Source organism: Scatophagus argus, chromosome 12 (genome assembly GCF_020382885.2).
Source record: "Scatophagus argus isolate fScaArg1 chromosome 12, fScaArg1.pri, whole genome shotgun sequence".
Lineage (NCBI taxonomy): Eukaryota > Metazoa > Chordata > Actinopteri > Scatophagidae > Scatophagus > Scatophagus argus.
In genome coordinates this window covers 7,778,928-7,801,721 of record NC_058504.1, presented here as the reverse complement: position 1 = coordinate 7,801,721, position 22,794 = coordinate 7,778,928, and the positions used below count along the sequence as shown (strand labels likewise).

At 40.0% G+C, this 22,794-nt stretch overlaps 1 protein-coding gene across 10 annotated transcripts in view; it reads right to left on the bottom strand.

Annotated features, from left to right (window-relative positions):
- The window catches only part of diaph2 (diaphanous-related formin 2), a 337,446-nt gene that overhangs the window by 238,626 nt on the left and 76,026 nt on the right, over positions 1-22,794 (bottom strand). For all 10 annotated transcript variants that reach the window (XR_006844809.1, XM_046405286.1, XM_046405289.1 and 7 more), the window contains one exon: positions 7,903-8,042. Coding sequence is in view for 9 of the 10 variants with exons in the window: in XM_046405286.1 (XP_046261242.1) it covers positions 7,903-8,042 (140 nt within the window). In the remaining variant the exon portion in view is untranslated. The remainder of the gene's footprint in view (positions 1-7,902; positions 8,043-22,794) is intronic.

Genomic DNA, 22,794 nt, shown 5'->3' with positions numbered 1-22,794 from the left:
GATTGGGGAGGGCACGTCTGCATCAAAATTGAATCAACAAGTAAGCGAAGACGACTGACAGCACAATATGCACCCAAGTCGGTATGAAATGACTCCTGCAGAGTGCAAAGCACTCGGGAAATTTCTAATTATCCCACATCACAAAGGATTCCGACACAACAACTCACTCACTGCTAGCTTAAGCTAGACAGACACCAGCAGTACTACCTGCAAACTGCACGTTGATTAGACCAATTAATTTAGAGGGGTTTTTTTTCACACTGTAAAGCTGTGCGTGTGTGTCATGGAATACCAGAGTAAGGATTTGATGTGACATATCTACACATTCCTCAGGCTTGTGCAGAGATGAGTTTCATCTTTCAAGGAAGTGAGGGAAGTGCAGCAGCAAGCACTTCTTTGAAGGAACGGATCCTATTTTCAAAGCCATAAAGTTGCTATTTTGTTCAAGCTTTTGTTGCTGTCACCCCTTACAGTAGATTATAAAACCCTTTGCAGAGTGTCAGTGTACATCTCTCAGATGTGTGTGTATGTTTGTGTTATTATTTGATATCTGCCAGGAGCTACTAAAACATTAGGACAGCTCTGCAGCTCTCTTAAATCCAGCCACAGACAAGATGACTTTAAGAGGTGGGTACAGTTGATAAATGCTTTTGTCCCTAAGCTTTGAAGCAGGAAAAAGTATTTATCACTCAGCCAGTTTAAAATCAGATGGGACAGATTTCCTGCTCATATTTGCGTTAAATATGGGCTCAAGTCACATGGGATTCTGGGTTATGTCCCACCAACTAGAAAACATGAAAATATTCCTGAAACTTTGCATGTATTTTTGAGAATATAAACACAATATACCAGTAATTCTGTCAAACTTTACAATTTAAATACACATTAGTAGTCAAAATCTGCTACATTGCGTACTGCATCGTGTCCATAGGCGTATCCTCCAAATTTAGAAACAGATATTTCTGAATTATGTACGTATCACTCTGGGGCCGCAACAGATATGGGTATCTTGGAGGTTAACAGATGGTGTCATAAAATGAAATAGGCATCACTCTTAAAATATGCCCAGACACTGAAGACATTTATGTCTCCAAAAATCGTTTTCACTGCCTCTGAGGAAGAAGGGCGAACGTCAACTGTGAAGTGAGCCGTAAGGGTAAAAACTAGTTAACTTGCTCATTTCCGACTGCTCGTCACATCTGTCGAAGACGGAGTCGTAACATTTGTGGCAAATTTAACAGTCAACTCATCGAACATTATAAAATGAGACCGATTTTACCATTCTGAAAAAGTAAAAGACAAAAATAAGCATGGATTTAATGAATTATTTCTGCTACTTTGGGGGGGAAAAGCGAGAACAGAAGATCAGAGAAACTTTGGTCTAAATGATTAAGTAAATCTTTCCTGTCTTGTTTCACCTTGAGAAGTGACAGAGCAAACTAATCTGAGAACCTAGAGGATGACAGCAGTTTGTACACCGGGCAACGCAGAGAGTAAACTCTCACTACGTAGCGTTAAGAAAACGAGTCCACCAGAAAGCTTCCAGCCCAACTTTACTTCGGTGGGCTCACATTTTATGGGACCCAACATGCCAAGGTTTTTGGATAACTTGTGTTTCGTACTTCCTCCTCCTTTCCTCTGAAATGTTAAATCTTGTCATTTTGCCATCAAACTGATATTTTATTTTTACCCTACAAATTGGTTGGGATGAGAAATGACGGTGCTTTGACTAGAAATGTCACATTCAGGTGACTGTCATGTGTGCTGAAGTAGCGTGCGCCCCTGAACTCCATTTAGGTCATCTGGATATTTAATGCTACCTTCAAAAATTTCAAAGTGACAAGTCCACATAAAGTGAATACAGAGGAACATTTATGGATGACTCAGTGAGCTAGAGAGCTATTTCCACATCAGAAATGACAGAGCTGAAAGACTTGATCATCTCAGCGAGGAATCTTTGTCAGACTGAGCAGGCCCAGTGATGTCTGCTGCACGTAAATCCTCACACAAGTATCACTCACTAGTGTTATCAATGTTATCTCATGATAGTCGCATTACTCACACCCTGAGCATGTGCCAGACAAGATGTCGAGCCTAAGCTGTCACGGGAGTCTGTACAACCTGCGAGACACTTAGATGCTCATACTTGTTAGAACAGTCACAGTGGCAGATGGACAGACGGATATGCTCCTCGGTGCTGTTGTTGATTGGCTGTTGAGCACACAGTCGACAGAAAAGGCACAAGAGAGGAAGAATCGAGGGACATATAAGTACCAGTTAGTGCTCGTTAAAAAAAAACCAAACAAAACAATTGCTCCAAGGGAAGGGCTTTTTTGACACCTTTTAATCGTTTCGGTGTTAATTGTTCGATCCTTATACATATCAGTGCACAGTGCACAGTGCACATTTCAATATTTAAATAAAAAAGTATGATTATATTGTACATGGGTGGTCTAGAAATAATATTTCTGGGCATAAAAGAGTTTATTTGACTGTTAGTCATGGATTATGAGATCAGGGAATGAGGGAATTTGACTTTTTTAAAGGTTTTTTTCTAAATCGCTATATGGGAAGCACCACCATACTTGGCAGAAATGTTGGGGTTTCTCAGTATGTTGTTCAATTCTTTATCAAGCTGGGCATTAGGACAGACACAGGACGAGCAGCTTTGTGTTAGTAGGCATAGTAACTTCAAAGCTCGTAAAAAAAAAAAGCCCATTACTTGTGTTCCATGCAACCCCCGGCGCTGAGCTACAAGCATTCAGCTGAGGAAAGCTGGTGAGACTGATTCAGACTCCGAGACACCCTGTGTGGCAGAGCAGCAAGATCATCACAACAACCCACACCTTGAGTACCCAGACACAGAAACTCTGGTGTCAGCAAATGTCTCTCCCGCCTACACAAAAAGACCCCCCGAGAAAATGTCTGACTTGTACCGTAAAGATTTCACATAATGAAAAGTTAGGAGCCAAGTTCAATTTTGCTTAAATATGTCTCAGGGATCTGAGAGCAGATCTAATATGGAAGTCACTGTCGGGATTTGACAGAGTCACAGTGTAATGCTGAGGGCTAAACATAGGGAACTCAAAAGCAAGCGCTATGGATGTGTGCTCTGCCGCCCAAGACCACTGAAACCACTCTCCTATTTTTATACTGGGAAGTCTATTGACAGAGTCGCAGCTGAGTTAGATCAGAGGAAGTGAGCTTTCACCTTACTGCTTCAAAGTTAAAATGAATCTGATTGAAATGATCACATGAAGTATGATCAGAGTGCGCACAAACTTGCAAAGACAAAATTTAAATGTAGATTAAATGAGAAGTTTTGCTTTAGTGACTTTAGTGCTTATTGAGATATTAAATTCATTGATATATTTTTACATAGATCTTAATACGGATTATAAATGTGTGAGACAGAGAGGAAATAAACTGTGAAATAAGTGTGAAAAATATTGCCAGACTGAAACACAGCAGGATTTCTCTTCCACTAAATGAAAGAATAAGAGGGTTGTAATTTTCTGTAAGTTGGCATCTCACCCACATCAGTGGATTAAGAAATTAATGAAAAGTGGCTAGTCAATCTGACACTTCTAAATTAAGAAGAGAGTATCCAAATGACAAAATTAAAAGGGAGAGAATGAAGCAGGGGATAAATAATTGGCTGGGGAAATTTTGACAGAAAGACAAGTGGAAAACATGGCAGCTGAAGAGAAAAGAGAGGAAACAGACTAAGCAGCCGATGCTCCAGGCAATGCCATCTGTGGGTGGATCTGCAAAGGCTGCATGCCACACACCTGTGTGGAACTGCCTGGGAGATAAGGCCCTCAGCACAATGGCCCCGTGGCCACCTGTGCTGCCAAACAGGTGCGCAGCCTCGCCAATTAAACTATTAGACAAACACAGGCCTCTGGGAGCAAATTAGCAGACTGCCCAAACATCACAGGAAAAACAAAAAGCAATGCTAAGCACTCACTGTGAAGAACAACACTTTGATGGTGAGACTTCTGTTTCAGTGTACAGAAATAAGTTTTAATGTTTCACAAAACAAAGTGCTGGTTTTGATTTAAATCACGACATAAATTAGAATTTAAACACATACCACAAAATCAGTTTTTTGATAGAAATACTCTCAAGACATATAAAAATGCTTCCCACATATCACGGAACGAAGATAAATATATATATATAATATAATATGCTCAATGACGCTACAATCTTCAAGAGCCGCCTGCAAAGAGACAACATGCAAGAAGATAAACTGCAGGAAATAGTTAAATAGCTCTGCATTGTTAATCACGCAAGCTGTTGGCTTCCTTCATATGATCAACTGCCCCTCGGCCGACAAAGCAGCGCTTTAACTGCTCGTATCAAAATGAGAAATTTAGTTTGAAACATTGATTATATTTTCACACAAGGATCAAAAAATATATATATATTATATTTTTCTGGCTTAGCACCAGTCAGAATGCATGGATCTGTTCTTATCGTTAACATTTCTGTCAGTGATAGCTTCAGTGTCGGCGTATTTTTTGTAGGGTCTTGGTGATAATAATTAGTGTGTGAGTGAGTGAGTGAGAAAATGTGAATGAGAATCCAAATGAATATACAATCTTCAGAATGTTTAACCTTGAACAATTATAGCATTTATTTGTCACACATATAGGTGTTAATATCTGAACGGTGTTGACAAGCTCTTTCACCTCCTACAGTGCTCCTGATTATCGCAAAACTATATAAAGCGGTTGAGCAATGCTGTTCAAAGCTACACACTGAGGTTTACCTCAGGAAAGTGAAACCAATAGTAGCATGTTACGCACAATTTACCATCTCTCTCTATCTCTCTACAAATATATATATATATATATATATATATATATACACACACACACACACACTCACACAGGTACACCAAATAACAAAACATAGTAGGAGAGTTGAACATTCAGATTCAAATCAAAATAAGCATGAATGAACTGTTCTGCCACGGTTATTTTCATTATAAGCTAACATACTGTACAAAGGTTACATTAACATAGCGGAGTCAGAACATCAGCAAACCAAATGTGAGTTTCCTGTGTGTTGTGATCCAAGACAATAAAGCGCATTTGTACTGTATTAATTAGGAATAACCTTATCCATGTTTCAAGAAAGCAATCAGTCCACCTTCCCTGGACAGGGATAGTAAGAGGCAGAAATACGAGCAGAGGTCTGGCATCAGTCAACACTCACACAGTTCTCACAATCATCACAACCACCCAAACACCCCGGACGGACCTGGCTATCAGTGGGAGGCAACTCCTCCATAAAGCACTGCTCCCTTGCATGCCGGTCAAAAGGTTTAGCCATTTGAAAACACCCACAGAGCAAGCCTGGCCTCACTTACATCCCCTCGGCACCAGTTGGCCTTTCTGCATGGATAGGCTGACTTGACTCCCCACAGTGTGCTGGAAACTGTGAGACCTCACATCTCAGCTATCACTCAAGGGCTAATTACTTAGCTACTTAGCTATTCATTATATTCATAATACCACATTAAATGCTAGATATATAACGTATATTTGTGTTAGTAGTTGTTCCTTTGTGTATGTATTACTAGCAAATGTTGAATTGTCCGGACATTAAAGCAACATGGATCACTTCCCCTCCTGAGTTTGATATGGAAGAAGAGTGTTACCGTGGACGAAAACTTCCACAGTATCCATTTCCATATTTGAATTGGTGTGCTGAACATACGATGTTGGAATAAATGAGCAATACTTTACTGAGGGACCACAACTCCTTGTATTTCTTTCTAAAAGTGGTTAAGTTGAAGAAAGGATGCAGCAGTAATCCTGGCACTGTGGCAGCACATAGATAAAAGCTCCTCCAGGTGGCAGGTCCTTCCTCTGTCTCCAGGGTGAACATAAAAAAGTATTCCACTTACCCGATGACCACTTAATATGCACCATCCATTGATTCACATTAAGAAACATGTCCTCAACGGTGGGCTGGTAAATAATTGAAAGATCCACTGTCACTAAGGGTTCCATTGTACTACTGGGACCAAATTAAAATTGAAGATCCCATTTATAAGAGAGAAGGTAAAGAATTTGGGTAACAAGTAGAGATAAGGCTCACAAAATGAGTGAGGCCTCGTAATGAATGGCTCAAGAACCAATAAAGGCCCAACGGGACAGAGCTAAAAACCACAAAAAATTATATTACGTCTAACTGCAGTTTTATATAGGTTTATAACTGCAGGCACGGGCCATTTTTAGTTTGGCAGATTGGAGGCAGGTTGTACACATGACACAGAGCTTATTAAGGTCTCACAATGGCTGGCTTTCTGATGTCTACAACTTAACTTCCTATCTATTAGAGTGGGATGGACAGAGCGGTCAGGAATAACTCCCTGTGACTTTGGGTTTGTGCTCATTTGGTCAGCTACACCATGTATAAAAGCTGACGCTGTGCATATTTTTTTGCTGAACCAATCCACATGGAACAGGTTCAACAAGACTCATTTACATCCATCCAATTAGAAGCGGATAACTTCCATAAGACATCCCTTTTCTCTAATTAATGTAGATAACATATTTGGTAAGCCATAATTTCTCTCTTCAAGATTTAAATAAACAGAAAAAGGAATTGAGTAAACTTTTCTCCATCTTCGAGACATTCCAGGTACATCTAGTTTATTAAGTGCACCTACACGGCAAACAGCCCATTAAGCCCTTTACGAAGGATATCATTTTCAGAGAGGTGCTTCTGTCATTGACATGTCAAAATAATAAAACGTGTCAGCAATACAATTCAGCTGCATCACAAACTGCAGCCTCTAAAATGACCACTCAAAGGTGCAGTGTGGAGGATTCAGGGGGATTCTGAAGCAGAATCTGAGAAAAATATTCATCGTGATGTTTTCATTGATATACAATAGCCTTTTCTGTCTACAGAGAAGGCAAGTCCTCTTTTATAAAGTCAGCCATGTTGCAACACCATGTTTCTACCAGAGCCCAGAATGGGGTTTTTAGCCGCCATAATGAGTGGAGGGTGAAAAAGGGGGTGGATCAGTTAGTTGCAATGAGAAACCACAACGTTAAATGTCACTAAATTCTATAAAGTGGACCTTTAAATAAACACCTCTAAACATTTTTTTCATAAAACCCAGGACAATAGAACTTCTGTGGATAGGAGTGTATGATAATGTCTTCAATATTCATTCCTCTCCTCTCCAATATTTGCAAATTGTAATCTGGTCTTTTCTGAGATGGCCAGCAGTCAGTACCTTGCATTAAATTTGGCCAATGTGGTAAAACAAATACACTTTGTGGTTGTCTTTGCACTTTATCAGTTAGTTTGAGCTTTGATCAAATCCACTGTGTTGCACTCTACCAAAAACACAGTTGATTGGTGCTTCAGAGCAGTCAGGGTGGCCAGACTGCACTAAGAAATCCGTGTTGTCCTGACTCCCCCACAAAAACATCTGAGTAATTCCTCAGCGATTTCAGGATGTTTTTCCCCCAATACACTACAAGCCAAATCTATTTCTGTTTTATATATACACATAAGACACATTGTTCTGGGTAAGTGTAACCGGGAACAAAGAAAAAAATGTGGTCATTTTATAGTGAGGTACATGCAGGTAACACACTGATAGAGCGATGTTTATCCTAATCGTTGCACTATGACCAGAAAATCATAAACTACAGAAAGATGTGGTCCTTCACAGCAAGCTCAGCATCATAGTGTGTTTTCACAGTCGTGCAGCAAAAAAGCACTTCAATGTGAGTCCTATTTGACTTCGACAAACCATCCATTATTGCGCCAATAATACCTCATGCTAAAAGCAACGCTTAGAGCATGAGGTATTTACAAATAACATCTGCTATTTGCTGTGTGTGGAAAAAAGCTTGAGTTACTAACCTGACAGGGTTACTAGTGAGAGACACTCTGAGGGACTCAAGGCAGTTGAGCAGCTTTTCTTCCGTGATGCCGGAACGCAGCTCATGGACATATTCCTGGGATGAAAGCGTGCACTCATGCTTGCTGTTCCTTAGTCCACCCTGAAAACAAAACATCAACAGGACCGTTATTATATTACCATTATACACTATGAGCGCATCACCTACGATAATGTGATTAAAAAAAAATGTATGTTATGCATTTCAAATCTTCCTAGTGCTGTAAAAACATTAACTACAACTAACAATTACAGGCCAAATAAACAAATAAATAAGTAAATAAATCTGTTACATGTTAGATGCGTCCATTAAACAGACTCAAAGATACCATGAAGAGAACATTATGTTGCAGAGTGAGTATCTTTAGATCTTTTCTGTTTTTCACTCAAGAGAAAAACAAAAAAAAAAAGAATAAGTGTCAAGAGATGTGTTTGCCACAGAGAGCCAAACACAGGCTCTACATGCTATGTGTGGTAGCTCCCGTGTGAACTAAATGGATTCTTGTGCATTATCTCCACAGAGTGCTGTGGGGACATGTTGCTACACTGATGCTCACACAATGAGACTACCTATTGGCAGCGCTACACACACACACTTACGTACACCACAGCAGGAAAACACACATTTAGAGACTCGCTCTGCCAGTACACGGGCAAGACAACATAGTGCATTACATGCAAACAATATTAATTTTGATGAATACAGAGAAAAAAACACAAAGGAAAAAAAAGACAATAATGTTATGTGTCACAAGAAAAACGAATGCATTTAATCCTGTTTGAAGCTTCAGCCTCTTAAGGCCAAACAGTAGAGGAATGCCAAAGCTGACTAGAAAAAAATAGCTGGCGAAACCATTTTTGTCCATCTGGTAAAACCTTGTGAAGGAACTTATTATTACTGTTAGTTAGTTACAAATACAAGAGAGAAAGAATTTAGATCAGGCTTGACCACCAGACTTTTTCTCTCCCTTGACTCTGTGAGCTTCCTTAAAAAAAAAAAAAAAAAAGCTTCCAATGCAAATTCATAACAATTTACTGCATTATCTCTACTCCGTACACAAGCTGCAAGAAAATATATCTGTGTTACATTAGTCACTTGCAGCCTCTGTTGTCAGAATGAGCGACATTTCACATGGGGTTTAACTGAAGGTACCATACAAAACAGAAAACATGCTGCAGAGACAGCACCACATATGCCTGAACCAGACGGATAGATGAAAACATCTTCACTGTGTTCTTCCCTGGACTGCTGGTTCCCCACAAAGTGAGCTGTGCTAATAGGCAGTTTGGGAACTAATAAGCTCGCTCATTTATCTGAAGAAAAGAGAGGCCTGCCGCTCCTACAATGCACGGTCAACATGAAAGAACACATTTGGTTTTGTTTATTTATTGTTTTGGGGTTTTGTTTTTTTGTGTTTTGTATTTTTTTTTTTATTATTATTTGGAAAAGGCAGTGGCAGTGTGAAAACAGTCAGCTACCCGAGTCTTTCCCTTGTAATAGTTTAATTGGCAGGGATAATGATGAGAAGTGTTTCTTTGATAAAGGCAGACATAATATCGTATTCCTCAAACTGCAGAGTTGGATCTTGCCAAAACCAAATATGTGGTGTCTCTTCCACAAGCAGTACTAAAATTCTACATAATTATTCAAAGTGTAATTCTTAGCACACACAAATTATTACATTATACTGTTGTCTTTATGGGAAACTTTGTAAGCAACACAGTGTAAACAGGAAGTACTAATGACATGAGAAAGCAAGATTTGATTTTACTATTCCATTTGTGATGCATAGATAAACCATTATTATTATTATTATTATTATTATTATTATTATTATTATTATTTCTACTATCATTCTCTGCCATGAATTTAAATGTTTTTAATATATTGAATCCCTTCTGCTATTGTGGTAATAGCACTTCTTAAAACAAAACCTAGAAGAAAGTGCATTTTAACATAACTTTTTAGTTTGCCAAACAGCAATATGATTTAGTAATAAATCCATTTTCTGTGCTTCAGTCTTTTCTCTGAGTTTCTCAGACTGATCTATACAAACACAATTCATCTTCTTCTCAAGCACCGTTGGGTGAATGTGGAGGAGTGACTGGCTTAGATTTTTATCTGACTGAAGGTAGTTATTAGGCCACGGGGAGAGGTAAGAATACTTCTCATTATTATCTAGATTTTGCAGGTATTACCTACCACGGGACTCTTTGTTGCACATTTCTATCTACCAGGATTTTTATATGTTTTTTTTTTGTTATTGACTATGAACAGCTTGACTGAAAATAAAAGTAATAAAAATGATAAAAACCAGATATACAGTATAGAAGAGCTCAATTAGACAAAGTAGAAAAGAGAGAGAAATACTCCAGACACCTCACAAAATCCCAAGGTGAAACACTGAGACTTTGAGCTGGAAAGGTTGAACTTAACAACGATGTAGAACCGGCTTTATAGTAGCTACCACACACAGTTCTGCCTGTTTGAGTACTTAAAAAAATCAAGCTGTTATTTTTTTTAATTTTTATTTTATTTATTTATTTTTTAAAAAGGCTCTAAGAAAAGTTCAAGTTTTTCGGTTTTTGTACTCTGGAATCTTATTCTAAATAGTCAATGAACTGTTCACCCTGTGTCGGTCTTTCTTTATTAACATTCATATGTACAAAGCTCAGGTGATTCTCATTTTTAATCTTCTACTGTCTCACTAAATAGCGTTCTCAAATGGGGTATGTGCAAAGTATGCCTCCAAGGCTTATTCATGAGGATATCTTAAAAAAGAAAAAAAACAAAAGACGTATGAAAACATTTGAAATTAAGGTCAGGCTGTGATTACCAGCCAATTCAGGCATGATGGAATTATTGTTTAGGGTCAGCAGTTTTTTTTAAAGGTGCCTTTTTAGCATCTGGCCTGAGACAACAGATAGAAATTAACCTTTTAGGCACACTACACTGAAAATAATTTTCATTTGACTGAACATATTTAATGAAGACAGTCGTTCTAAATATTAACATAATAACATAAATAAAACTTGTGCTAACAAGAAAGATTTGCACTCTCCACAGCAGTCACATCACCGACCTGTTTTGCTATAGAGGAGGTGGCAAGATGAATGACCAACAAGGTGCCAGGTATGCACATATACAAAAACCAAATTAAATATAAGATCCACACACGGTATTAAAAGCTCCCAGAAACTTTATTTCTGCAGTGTTTCGATATTCGTGAGGCAGTTTTTTTTGTTTGTTTGTTTCCTACGTCAAATGTCTAGTCAAGCCTGACAAAGATATTTGTGAGTTGCACAGATAAAATTTCTGGGAGCTTTTAGTGTAGTGTAGCGTGTACATCTCTTGTTTGATTTTTGCCTTCGGTTTACACGAATAACATTGGAAAAGACCAGATTTTGGTAGTCAGCAACGTGCTGAATAAAACTTAAAGGAAGGCGAGATGTATTAAAGCCACAGCAGTGGCAAGAACAGTTACAGGTATGAGTAAGAACTCAGGTTCAAAATTATCTAAAACTTGAACACCACAGATTTAACGTTTAACTTTAACGTATAAACTGTAAATATATACAAAGAAATCAGGCCTACGAAGAGAACATACTGTACGAGAAAAAAGCACTCGCGGTTTCAAATGTAAATACAGTTCTTACATCACTGTGATTCCTTTTTCGGATTTGGCTGATTAGGCAACTGCATTTTCATTACTTCCTCAATAATACATAAGCCAGTGTGAAAGAAATACACCACCCACTTTTAATTTATCTTCTTGCCTTTCAGTAGTTCCCAGCAGGGATACCACTATGTCCAGAAAAGCTAGAGCTCTGATTTCACCGCATGCTCTGACCTCTGGAAACCAAAGACACTGACCATAAACTGCTTTTTCATGACCCTAGCCCAAATCAATGGAATCCTTTGGGATAATATCAACATTAGACCGCTACGCTGGCAGCACAGAAACAATCTGTGGATTAGAAGGAGACAGGGCATTACCTGCTGGCTACTGGGTAATCGAGTTTTCCCCCTTCGGGCTCACAAAAATAGTCAGTGGAAGAAAATGCTGAAAAGCAGACCCTAGAGAAAGGGAGCAAGGCAAGGTGTGGGGACGGCGAGGAAGTTATTGTGTGGGTTTTGTGTGATGAGGCAGTAAGACGTAAAGCTTGAGGAAGCAGGAAGGGAGGATGAGGGAGATGAAAGAGTAGGGTGTAGATTCGAAAGGATTGAGAAAGAGGGTGGAGAAAAGGAGGAGAGAGGAAAGCAGGGCAGAGAGGTAGAGCATCAGGACACAGTGCAACCTCGACAGCAGAGGACAGGCACAGCCTTTTGACCACAGCCTAGAGCCTCATCTCCTGCCACTTATTGAATCCCCTATTTGTCGATAACGGTATTTCCTGCCAAAGAAAATAGTGCTGGGAGCAATTACTTCAGCAAGCCTGTCAATTTCATTTTGGGGCGTTAGGGGAGCATTGAGGCCCATTCGCTCCTCCTCTATCACCGCTGTCTGCCTTTCTCCATGCCATGGGAAGTGACAGAGTGTTGTGCCTTCCATCGGGGGCAGGGCAGGAGACAATGCCAAGGCGGCTGCACCTCCACATGTCATCTTCACCTGTAATGAGCCTATAACAAGTTGGCAGCCAACTCAGTGCCCAGCGCTCAGCTCACTCAGGCAGACTGATAGATACATTATTCAGCTTCTTTGTCAGCCTACTGGAAAACCGCATGGCGGCAACGTGTCTGGCTTAGAGGTTAGAGTTGGGAGATAACTGATTGCAACCGCTTCTGCCATTCAGTCTGTCTTGCTCCCACTCTCCATCTCTCTCTCTCAGTCGCTAATTGCAAGTGATGCAAGAACTGAAACAGAAAAGTACTGCAAATATTGTTGTTGTTTCCCATGGCCAGTATGACAGTCATTCAAAGCCCTCTGTCTGAATGTGTGCTTCAGTATAGTAAAGTCATGACGCCAGTGTGTATTCATGTGAACGGTGTGACTCACTGCAGCACCGCATGCTATTTAAACAAGGGCACAGATATTACTATCAGCCTGTTCCAAAGCTGTGTCTTAAGAAGCAAAGATGTAACAACACAGACTGCAGATGCGGTTTGCACAGAAACAAACCCATACATCTGTAACTACTGATTTAGTTATTTGAATTTGATATATGTTTTTATTGTGAGTGTGACAGAGTGATCATGTTAAAACACTGCTTGCTTTGCTGTTCTGAATAAAAAGATTGTGTACAGAAGGTGACTAAGAACATATGACAAATATTACACAAATAAATGACTTGCGGGGGAAGATCAATATGCAAGAAGACATCAACACCTTATGGTGTGATTGTGACAGAACGGAGGGCACGCAAAGCCATTCAAGAGGGAAAAATAAAATCATAAGCTTCTCGGTTATGTCTAAAATACTTTTCGGGGGATGGGGAGTAATGACTTATAACATACAAAGATAAACATCCCAGTGCCAATCCCATATGCTTAAAAAATTCATAGACAAAAAGTGGAGTAATGAAAAATCTAATTACTCCTTTATGCGTAATTAATGAAAATCACTACAGCTCCCCACTGCTCTTTGTAAAAAAAATAATACAGATACAATCTGAGCAATTAGTGCATATCATGCTGTATGATAACCATGTTCCAACTTAATTTCCTGCTCATTAAGGGTTGTTAGATAAGTTAGGGGAAAAATACCATAAGAATGGGCGAAAGGCAGTCTGCAGACAGGTAGATACAAATGTCACACATCTCACCCCTTCTCATGCAACACATACATGAGCTACAGTATGAACAACACTGTCAACGCAGCTGAGCAAGAAAATAAGATCTGCAACCTCAAAACACACGCGCAGATGAGATGTGTTGCATAAATGAGCAATCTCACATTTAACACAATTCAAAGTTTGGCAAGTGTCTCTGGCAGCACTGGTAAAGGTCAAAGGGAACACGGATCAGTTGAGATGCCGGCTGGCTGGACAATGAGTTTTCCCAAGCCCTCCTTAAAGGACAGAGTCCTGCCGCCAGCAGATAAGACATTTCATCTAGCCACCAGGGTGCATGGCTCCCAGCTCAGTGGGGGATTTCCCACCAGAGTACGTGGCCAAGAATTTCACCCGTTTCTCTTCAATCCAGTATCTTTACTCCTCCTTTTTTGGTCATTTTCATTCTCCCATTCTTTCATTTTTCCTATCAGTGTGTCGCTGTCTCTCACTCTGGCCACAGCGAGGTGTTCTTAAATCCTGGGTGAAAGCTTTGAAAGAATGTGTGTGTATTTGGATGCTCTGGGGCTTTTTTGTTTTTCTTTTTTTTTAAAAAGTTGGATTCGTTTTCTTCCTCTATTTTGATCAGACAACAACATTTAGTGATGGATTCTGATTCATATGCAGTCAAGTCTGCAACAATACAACATGCAGATAACACAGAGACAATGAGGCCTAAAACATTCTCTCAATAATCGGACTAGTTGCATTAGGTCTCCAGACAAGCTCACCACAACAGAGAAGCTGTCTAAAAATTAAACATGAAAAGAAAGAATGAGGTATTCAGCTGAAAACGGCTTGAAAATAACACTGCAGGGTTCACTTTATAAGAAACACTGGGAAGTGGCCAAGGCATCATGGTGTGTGTGTCCACACACCCACACACACACAGTGTGTATGTGTGTGGGTGTGTGGACACGTATTCCTGCAGTTGTGGAGATCTCTTTTCAGTCACGTCGTGAGGACCCGCTTTACTTACGGATAGGTAATGTTGTTTAGGCATGCTGCTTCTTCATTTATGTCTTTATGTGAGTATGTGTCTATATGTGCATACACAAATACACTAAAAGGTTAGATATAGAAAACATGGGATAGCTCAACCTTGGTGTTGAATAGATATGAGCTTTATTTATTCAGAAGAACTAGAATTTAAACAGGAATGTGTTATTAAAGAAAGGCCATGTTCTCATAAATGGTTTTTAGATTTTCAAAGAAAACAGAAAGAAAAAAGCCCCCTTCATGTCATCTAGAATATGCTCATCATGCAGTGATAAATAAAGGATGTTTCTGTGCTTACAGGAAAAAGCCTCACATGACTTTAGACATCAACACATTCACTGACAATGATGAACAAAAAACTGCATTCCTTCAGCCCCATCAGCAATAACTAGCTGAATAAAAGGCATTTGACAGTTACATCACAAATAATAATAAAAAAAAATGATCATAAGTATGTCCTTATTCTATGTTTTTCAAAGTGCATGAGAGAGTCTCTGAATTACAAAAAAATTTCAATGTGATTATTACAATCTCTCAACACAGGAATTCTTAACCGTATTTTGTTGCATGGCAACTGTTTGGTAAGTGTTGTGGATGACAAATATTTTTCTTTACCCCGCAGCACTTTTGCTGCAACCTTTCACCACTTAAATCCCGCCAACGTCAAACTAGAAAGTCAGTTCAAGGTTAACCTGTTTGTAATACTTCCACCTTGACCCTTCCCAAACTAACAACACGCATGAGGTTGTTTTTACCCCTCTGAAATGACTTACCACCTCCTTTCTCTTTCACACTTATAACTTTAGCCTGACCCACACCAGACAGGTCAGGCTTTGAGGAAAACAGACACACATATACAAACACGGCCGACATGTCCGTCCTACCGGCTGTGCCCCAGATATGGACAAGGAGAGGACAGGTCCACAGACACTGTCAGCAAAGTCCTTGGGCTTTAATCCCAATAAAAGTTAACATAAAATACACCATCATCAGCATTTCAGATACTAAATCAAATCTATTAGAGAAAAAAAGATATTAGACAGTTGGAGAATATTCAGTCACAGAGAGCTTGTTTCCTTAGCATCGCATGATTAAAGCAGAGAAAAAGCGAGAGTAAAATCGAAACCAAAGGCTGCTGCCTGACCAGGTGAAACTGAAACTCCATGCAAATAAATCTAAGTAACTGAACAACGGTGACCCTTTTAAACTGAGCAGTTAAATATCTGCGCGTCAAAGAGGACAAAATTGTAATGAAACACAACACACACTTGATTAGTCCAGAAGAAAAGAAGAATAAATCAAAATGAATGAATCACAAATAGAGGGAAAAGAGAGAGCGGGATGGTGCGGAGCAACAATAATTGTGGTAAATGAATAGATACATAACATACCAGTACATCAAAGACCTCCATTTAGAAAAACTACAGCTGAGTAGCACACAATACGTGAAACAGAGGGATTGATAGAGATTAATTATTGCTGAAGGAAATGATCACACCTTTCTTGAAGGAGATGTCATGTAAATACTTCCATCGTACGTAAACATTTTATTAGACAGATTGATGTAAATATTCCAGTCAGTGTCCTTTTTAGTTTACACGGTAAGTAAAGGCTTTATCCATTAAAATGAAAGCATGTTGCACAACACTTCTCCAGTGCACCATGCTTTATTCATGCTTCATTCACTGAATAAAGCATTGTGTACTGGACGGTTCTGGAAGGTTGCCATGAGGCTTGAAGATCGCATTTCACTGATATTTTCTTTTTGACGCACAAGCTTTTGAAATCTATTTTCCAGTCTTCTCAATTTGAAAGGGTTGTTACAGTGGTTCAGTTTCTTAAATATATTGGTGTTAAGTGAGTGGTTTTTGCGTTGCATCAGTATTTTATTAAAATACAAAGTCGAATAGATTGTTTTGCTTTTCGATCATTGCTGAAACGGGATAGATGGCAGATTTACAATGTTAGATAATAGTTAATGGTGGGGGGAATAGTGGGCAGTTGTTCACAATTACTGTGTGAAAAGCCTATCACAAACCTGTTCATGGTTATAGTAACTAATGGGTAACCAAAATGACCTGCTGCTTCAACAGGGAAGAATATAAGCCATGGAACTTTAATGTCTGTAGCCACTTGGGGCTGACGTTTGGCCTTGCACTATTGATTCTCACAGAGCTTTAGGAACTTGGACAGAGCACAAAACACTTTTTTTGTATCCCGATGCAAGTAACACAAACCCAGAAGTGCACACATACAGTACATTCACAGCCACACACACTGTGGGTGTTGCACATTGTGAAAAAAAATGTACTAGAATTGTACTCAGTTAACTTAGTTACTCTTTAGTAATAATTTAAATTTTATATATGCATTTTGGTGCGTTTATTTAACTGAAGGATTCTAATGTCATCCCTAATTAACACCTGAAAAGTGTGCATGATATGTTTAACTCACACATCAGTGTACACGACTGTGTGTCGGTGTTTGTACATATGTTTTTTGCTTTTTTTTTTGCTATTTTTGTGTGTGGTGCAGAATATTCCTCTAAGCAGTACTCCCTGTGCTTTGCAGGACTCAAGTCTGCACTGAATTTCAATGACACCTCCATAAAGATAGGAGCAGATGTCAGCCAGCTTGCTGAAAGTCAGGTAGAAGAGAGTGAGAAAAGTAGATTGAGTAAAATCGAGTACACACTAGCTGCAGAAAGATGTCTTAAGCAGTGCAATACAAAAAATGACTACGATTCAATGTGTAGATACAACGCAGAAGAAAATGGGACTTTTAACATGAAAAACGAGAAAAGTCCGCCACAGTCCGGCAATCAGCTTATGGACAGGTTCTTGTGAGTAGAAGGGCCAACAATAACATCATTACATAGATTTTTTTTTTCTCTCTCCAATAACTCAGCTTAAAAATAAGCCCCTGCACTCACTCACCTGCTCTGCTTTCAAGATAATGTACTACATTTCAACCAATCACCATCAATTCAAGGTCAGCAGGGAGTTAGATTTTGTCTCAAAAGTTCCCCTGAAGCACCAAGACATGAGCTATTTTATATGTAGATGATGTGAGAAAGTAGTCATATTTCCACACTTATATGAAAGTGACACATGTTGATAGAAGGAAACTTGAAAGGCATGTCGAGCTGTGTTAGCACTTGTTTCCCCCTCATCTATTCCCAGTATTGTAGTGGAGGGGGCTATCAAGTGAGCTGTTAAGGAGGTTAAGTCACACAGGATCTAATTTAGGTTTTCACTGAGGTCTCTGCTGCATTGATTGCAATGTGAAGGCCTAATGAACTCTGTACTCTGTGTTCTGGGAGCTTGGGTATGAAGCCAAGTGCTGCCACTACTGACTAAAAGTTGCAAAAAAGGTTTGAAGACAGAGAAACAATGCTGAAACAATGAATAAATGAGCAAGAGTGCTGACATGGTTTCTAATGTGTGTCCTGCTTTATGCTCGTTCGTCCTTCTTCACCAACCCTGTCCAGAAGGGACTAACCTTGATAAATCATACATAAGGCAAACACACTATGGGGGCAAAAGGTCCAGGTTAGTCTGATATTCTTATTTTCCGCTCTCCTCTCCCCTGTTATTCAGCTGAATAACAACTCAGTACCTACAATAAACAACACTTCAACCACCCTTTGTTGACTTTAAAAGTTGTGCGAAATTGTTTGTGTAGAAACAACGTGAGGCAACAGATCGTGAGTAGAACCCTCAACCAGTGAGACGCGTGGGTTTAAGATAGTCTAGCCATTTTTTACCTCACATGCTCGAGATATTTCAAAATAGTTTAATCACAAAAAACATGTACACAATTGGTGGATACACTCAGACACCCAATTAGTCACTGTTGTCATAGAATGCAGTTAGTGGTTTAAAATATTAACAAACCTGCCCAACAGCTTGAGTAGTCACGCCTACAGAGTCAGACGATCTTAACAGTACATAGGAACATAGGAAACATGCTACTCATCACTCCTTGGTCATCCTCTCTAACCTGAGAACAAACTGCCAAGAATGTGCAATAAATAAGAAAGAGGGAAAAAAAAATATGCAGGACAAAAACTGGGCTCAGGTAAACATGATTTGGCAGGGACATTAATGATGTCCAATCCCTACACAGGTTCTGTGGGCAGATTCTGATGGAGGGGACAAGCATGATTTACGACAACGGTAGTCCTGGGAGAATAGTGATGGGACTTGCCAGAAGCAGAACGGCTGATATGTGAGTGTGTACGTATCTGCGTTCACGTTTGTGTTTACAGTGCTGACCCTCAGCTTTGACGGGATTGCAAATGGGAGTAGACTGAGCTCTGACCAGGCAAACACACATAAACGTGCACACAAATAGCCACAGAAAAATGCACACAAACTCACAAGAAAAGGCTCTGCGTTTCCTGGAGCTCAAAGCAGTGGGTAGGGTACATTGGATTTAGTTATTATTTTCAGGGCGGTCAGCTTTGATCTCCTTCTCATGTCTGTATTGGGGTTGTCTCATCTCTAATAACCACAGATACATTTCCTCTCCTCTTCCCTGTTAGCCGGATAAATAGGATTTCAAATTGTCTGGTGCTACCCTATCAGAAGAAAAACATGATCTATGAAATATCTTCCCATGAAAATCCCATACTGAGAGATTATCTTCTCATCACACAGACAGCACAGCTAACAGAAAAGGGTGAAAGAGGTGATCTGTACTGAAAGAGAACGACACTGTGCAGTATGAAGGAGGTGAAAGTATGTGTATAGTTTTATGAGCACAGTCTTACCTTTTATGTGTTTGTGCGCATGTAGATAAACATGCAAAATAGATTTAGAGAGAAAGTAAGTGCAACGCAGCGATGCCGTTTAAGTGTCTCAAGCCTAAATGAACTCCCTGTATAATCAAGCATTACTAGATACATTCACATTGAGGTCTCAGGAAACAAAACCAGTTTCTTGTAACGTCCACACTATTACTTTGTCTCCATCGACAGGCTGTGGCCAATTCAATAGCAGTCGAAATACCTATTCATCACGACGTCTGTGTAAGGACCATGCCTAATAAGAGATGGAGAGATCTTTAACTGCCTGTAAATGGAGGCTCCAAACTTCAGAGAAAGCACTTGCATCAGCAGAGCAACAGCTAAAGGAACTCTCTCCCAGGCCGGGCTTGACTACTCCAACAAAGCAAGATTAATTTGCCTGTTGAATTGAGGCCGATGCCCCAGCCATGGCATGCTGCCTAGCTGATGCCGAGGTGCAGTTGTGCCTCCAATGCACCAGGAACATTGGTATAATGTCAACAGAGCAGCATCACAGGGAGAAGGAGAGAGAAAATACATTTCTTTAGTTCCCGCCACAGACTAGAAATACATTTATGCGAAAGATAAATGGAAAGTGAATGAGACGGATGTTCACAGAAATATGCAGTTAGAGACACAAATAGTAACGAATGCAAACATTACCAAACTAGTCCAAATATTAAGACTGATAAAAACTAGCAACATTACAATTATGTTCAAGTGCTGTAACACAAGAGGCAGTTCAGACTGCATTGAGTAACAGAAGATATTTAGTGGACTGTGATGGAGTACATTATCAAAAGATAAATTACAGAGAAATGGCAAATACAATATCCTTGAAAAACATCAATAATAATGTTAACAATAAAATGCACGTACCACTCAACACACCAAAAATCAGCTTTACAGGGGACACAAGATGGGACCTCGAGTGAATTAAACACTTCAATACCTCAAACGACAAAGTGAGAGAGGAGAATGTAACTGGTGAGACTCTCCGGAATGACAACTGGTCAGCAAGGATGAAAAGAAAGAAGGAATAAAATTATTTCAAGAGCCATTTGTCTCCTTACACACACACGTGTTTGTCTTCACATGTGTCTGTGCTAAACTGTCTGAGACACAATGAAGCTCTACCTTTTCAAGCAGAGGCCTCTACAGCGCTGGCTTACTTTTCTGGCCTCTTTTTCCCCCCACCTCTGACAGGTGTGACCTTTCGGCTGCGCTGGTAGCGGCCACTCTCGCCCCCAGACAGTAGGCTTGGATTAGTCACCATCTCTGAGGATTGTGGCGCCTTGCACCGATGCACATGTGAGGTCCCAGCTCTCTCCAGCATGGCCGAAGGGCCTGCTATGAAAAATAGAACACCTAATGCCTGGAGATAGAGACATTCATCAAAGACCGGGGCCCCTGCCTGCTTCCTTTGTGTGCTGCCTTCCCTCCTTATTCTCTATTCAGTACTGAGATGCAGAAACAACTCTTTTATTGGAGAGTCATAGAAGAAAGATGGGGAGTTTTATTATTATTGCTGTAAGAATGTAATATTATTTCTAGACCTTTTTCCTAAAAGAGTCCCATGTTTTTTACATGCTTCAAGTGATCTCTCATATTTGGAAGGAAATAACGATATCACCATCTCATGAGAGTAGACATCAACAGATGAACGCTTATGGAGCTTCTTCACCACTCAATTCAGCACAGCAGGGTGCCTCCATTGGCCACCTTTTGAATGAAAATTGCAGATGGACTACTGAGAATACCAGGAGGGGGCCGAAAAATACCCTGGGAAATGGTAGCCATGCCAACTGGTGCCGAGCAGCCAGACCAGTTAACCTCTGCAGTGAACTGCTAAACTCCCGGGTATGGCTTGGTAATGGCATATCTTCTACAACGTCTTCTCTCCATCTCTGTTTTCTTACTGTTGATCCTGGCAGGTCACAAAGGAATACTAAGGTGGAAGATGCTGCGCAATGTGCGTTTATGCCAAACACAGAGGGATGTGGGGAGAGACGCTTTCTCTTTATTCAAATTCCACTCTGCCAACAAGGGGTTAGCATGATACTGAGAGGAGGGGTGGCTATTGAAAATATCTAAAAGCCTAAAGGTTCTGTGCCATGGGATTTCTGCACTGCCTTGAAGGAGTGGTAATGAGAGCGAACTTGTGGAGCAAGGAATGTAGACAGCTAAGAAAGGCAGTTCATGCATGGAAATCAGGAAAGATAATATGCACACCAAAACTCATGCGGTATCTGTATCATCCTTCGAGATATCTACCACTCAAAACTTCCAATTGCCAATTCAAGCTTAGATACAGACAACTTCATTGATCCTGAGAGGGGCAATTCATCTGCAGCTTATCCAGTCCATACAAAAAAAGCTCTAAATCTCAAAGGTAAGGTAGTTCTACGTCAGAGACATCAGATCAACATACATGTTAGGAAGGTAACAGCAGAGGAAAATTAAATAAGACACTTTGCTACACTTCACATACATAACCAAATTTAAAAGACTGCAACAGACACCTGCTGTCTGACAGTGTAAAAAATGAAAAATGCAAACTAAGTGCTTGTTCTCAACTTCAGTCTGCACTCTTCTCATTCTCATGGAATGGAAGTAATGAGTCCAAAAAGCGATGTTGACTAGCATTGGGCTAAAGCATTGGGCTTATTTCAATGGATGAGGGTGATTTTTCACACATGGCCTGTGCATAACAAACACAGCAGAGTCTGCCAGAGGCTAGCCAACAGGATTTCAGATGCACACACACCACATTTCTCAGTAATACCAAAGACCCATGGGGCCACGGCATTCCTTCATCCACCCATACCCCTGTCTTTCTGAGCCTCATCTTTTCTCTCTCAAAACCTCTGGTTCAGATAGGCCTTCAGTGTGAGAGCTCCTGCTGTCATAAATAGTTCTTCGAAGAACAAGAGGAAAAGGAAAAAAAAAATCAAAATGAGGCAACAGTCAAACAATAGTTCAGCAATGCAACAAAAGTAAAACCATCCATCCTGTTGTTGTGTCTAGTAAACACCCCATGAAGAGGAACTGCAGAAGTGCAAAAGTACTGTTTCACTAATAAGAGCAGATATACTGCAATGCAGTTTCATGTACCCAAATGTGCCTGTTTGCTCAAATGACTGAACATTGCATCAGGCATGTAGATTGTGTTTGTGTATGTGCCTTTGTGTGTGTCTTCTGTGCCAGTGCCAAGGGCTTCTGAGACGTGGGGGGCAAAACGCTCTTTGAGAATGGGATTTAGTAACACACAGGCTGCTGGCATGGCTGCTTCAAAGCG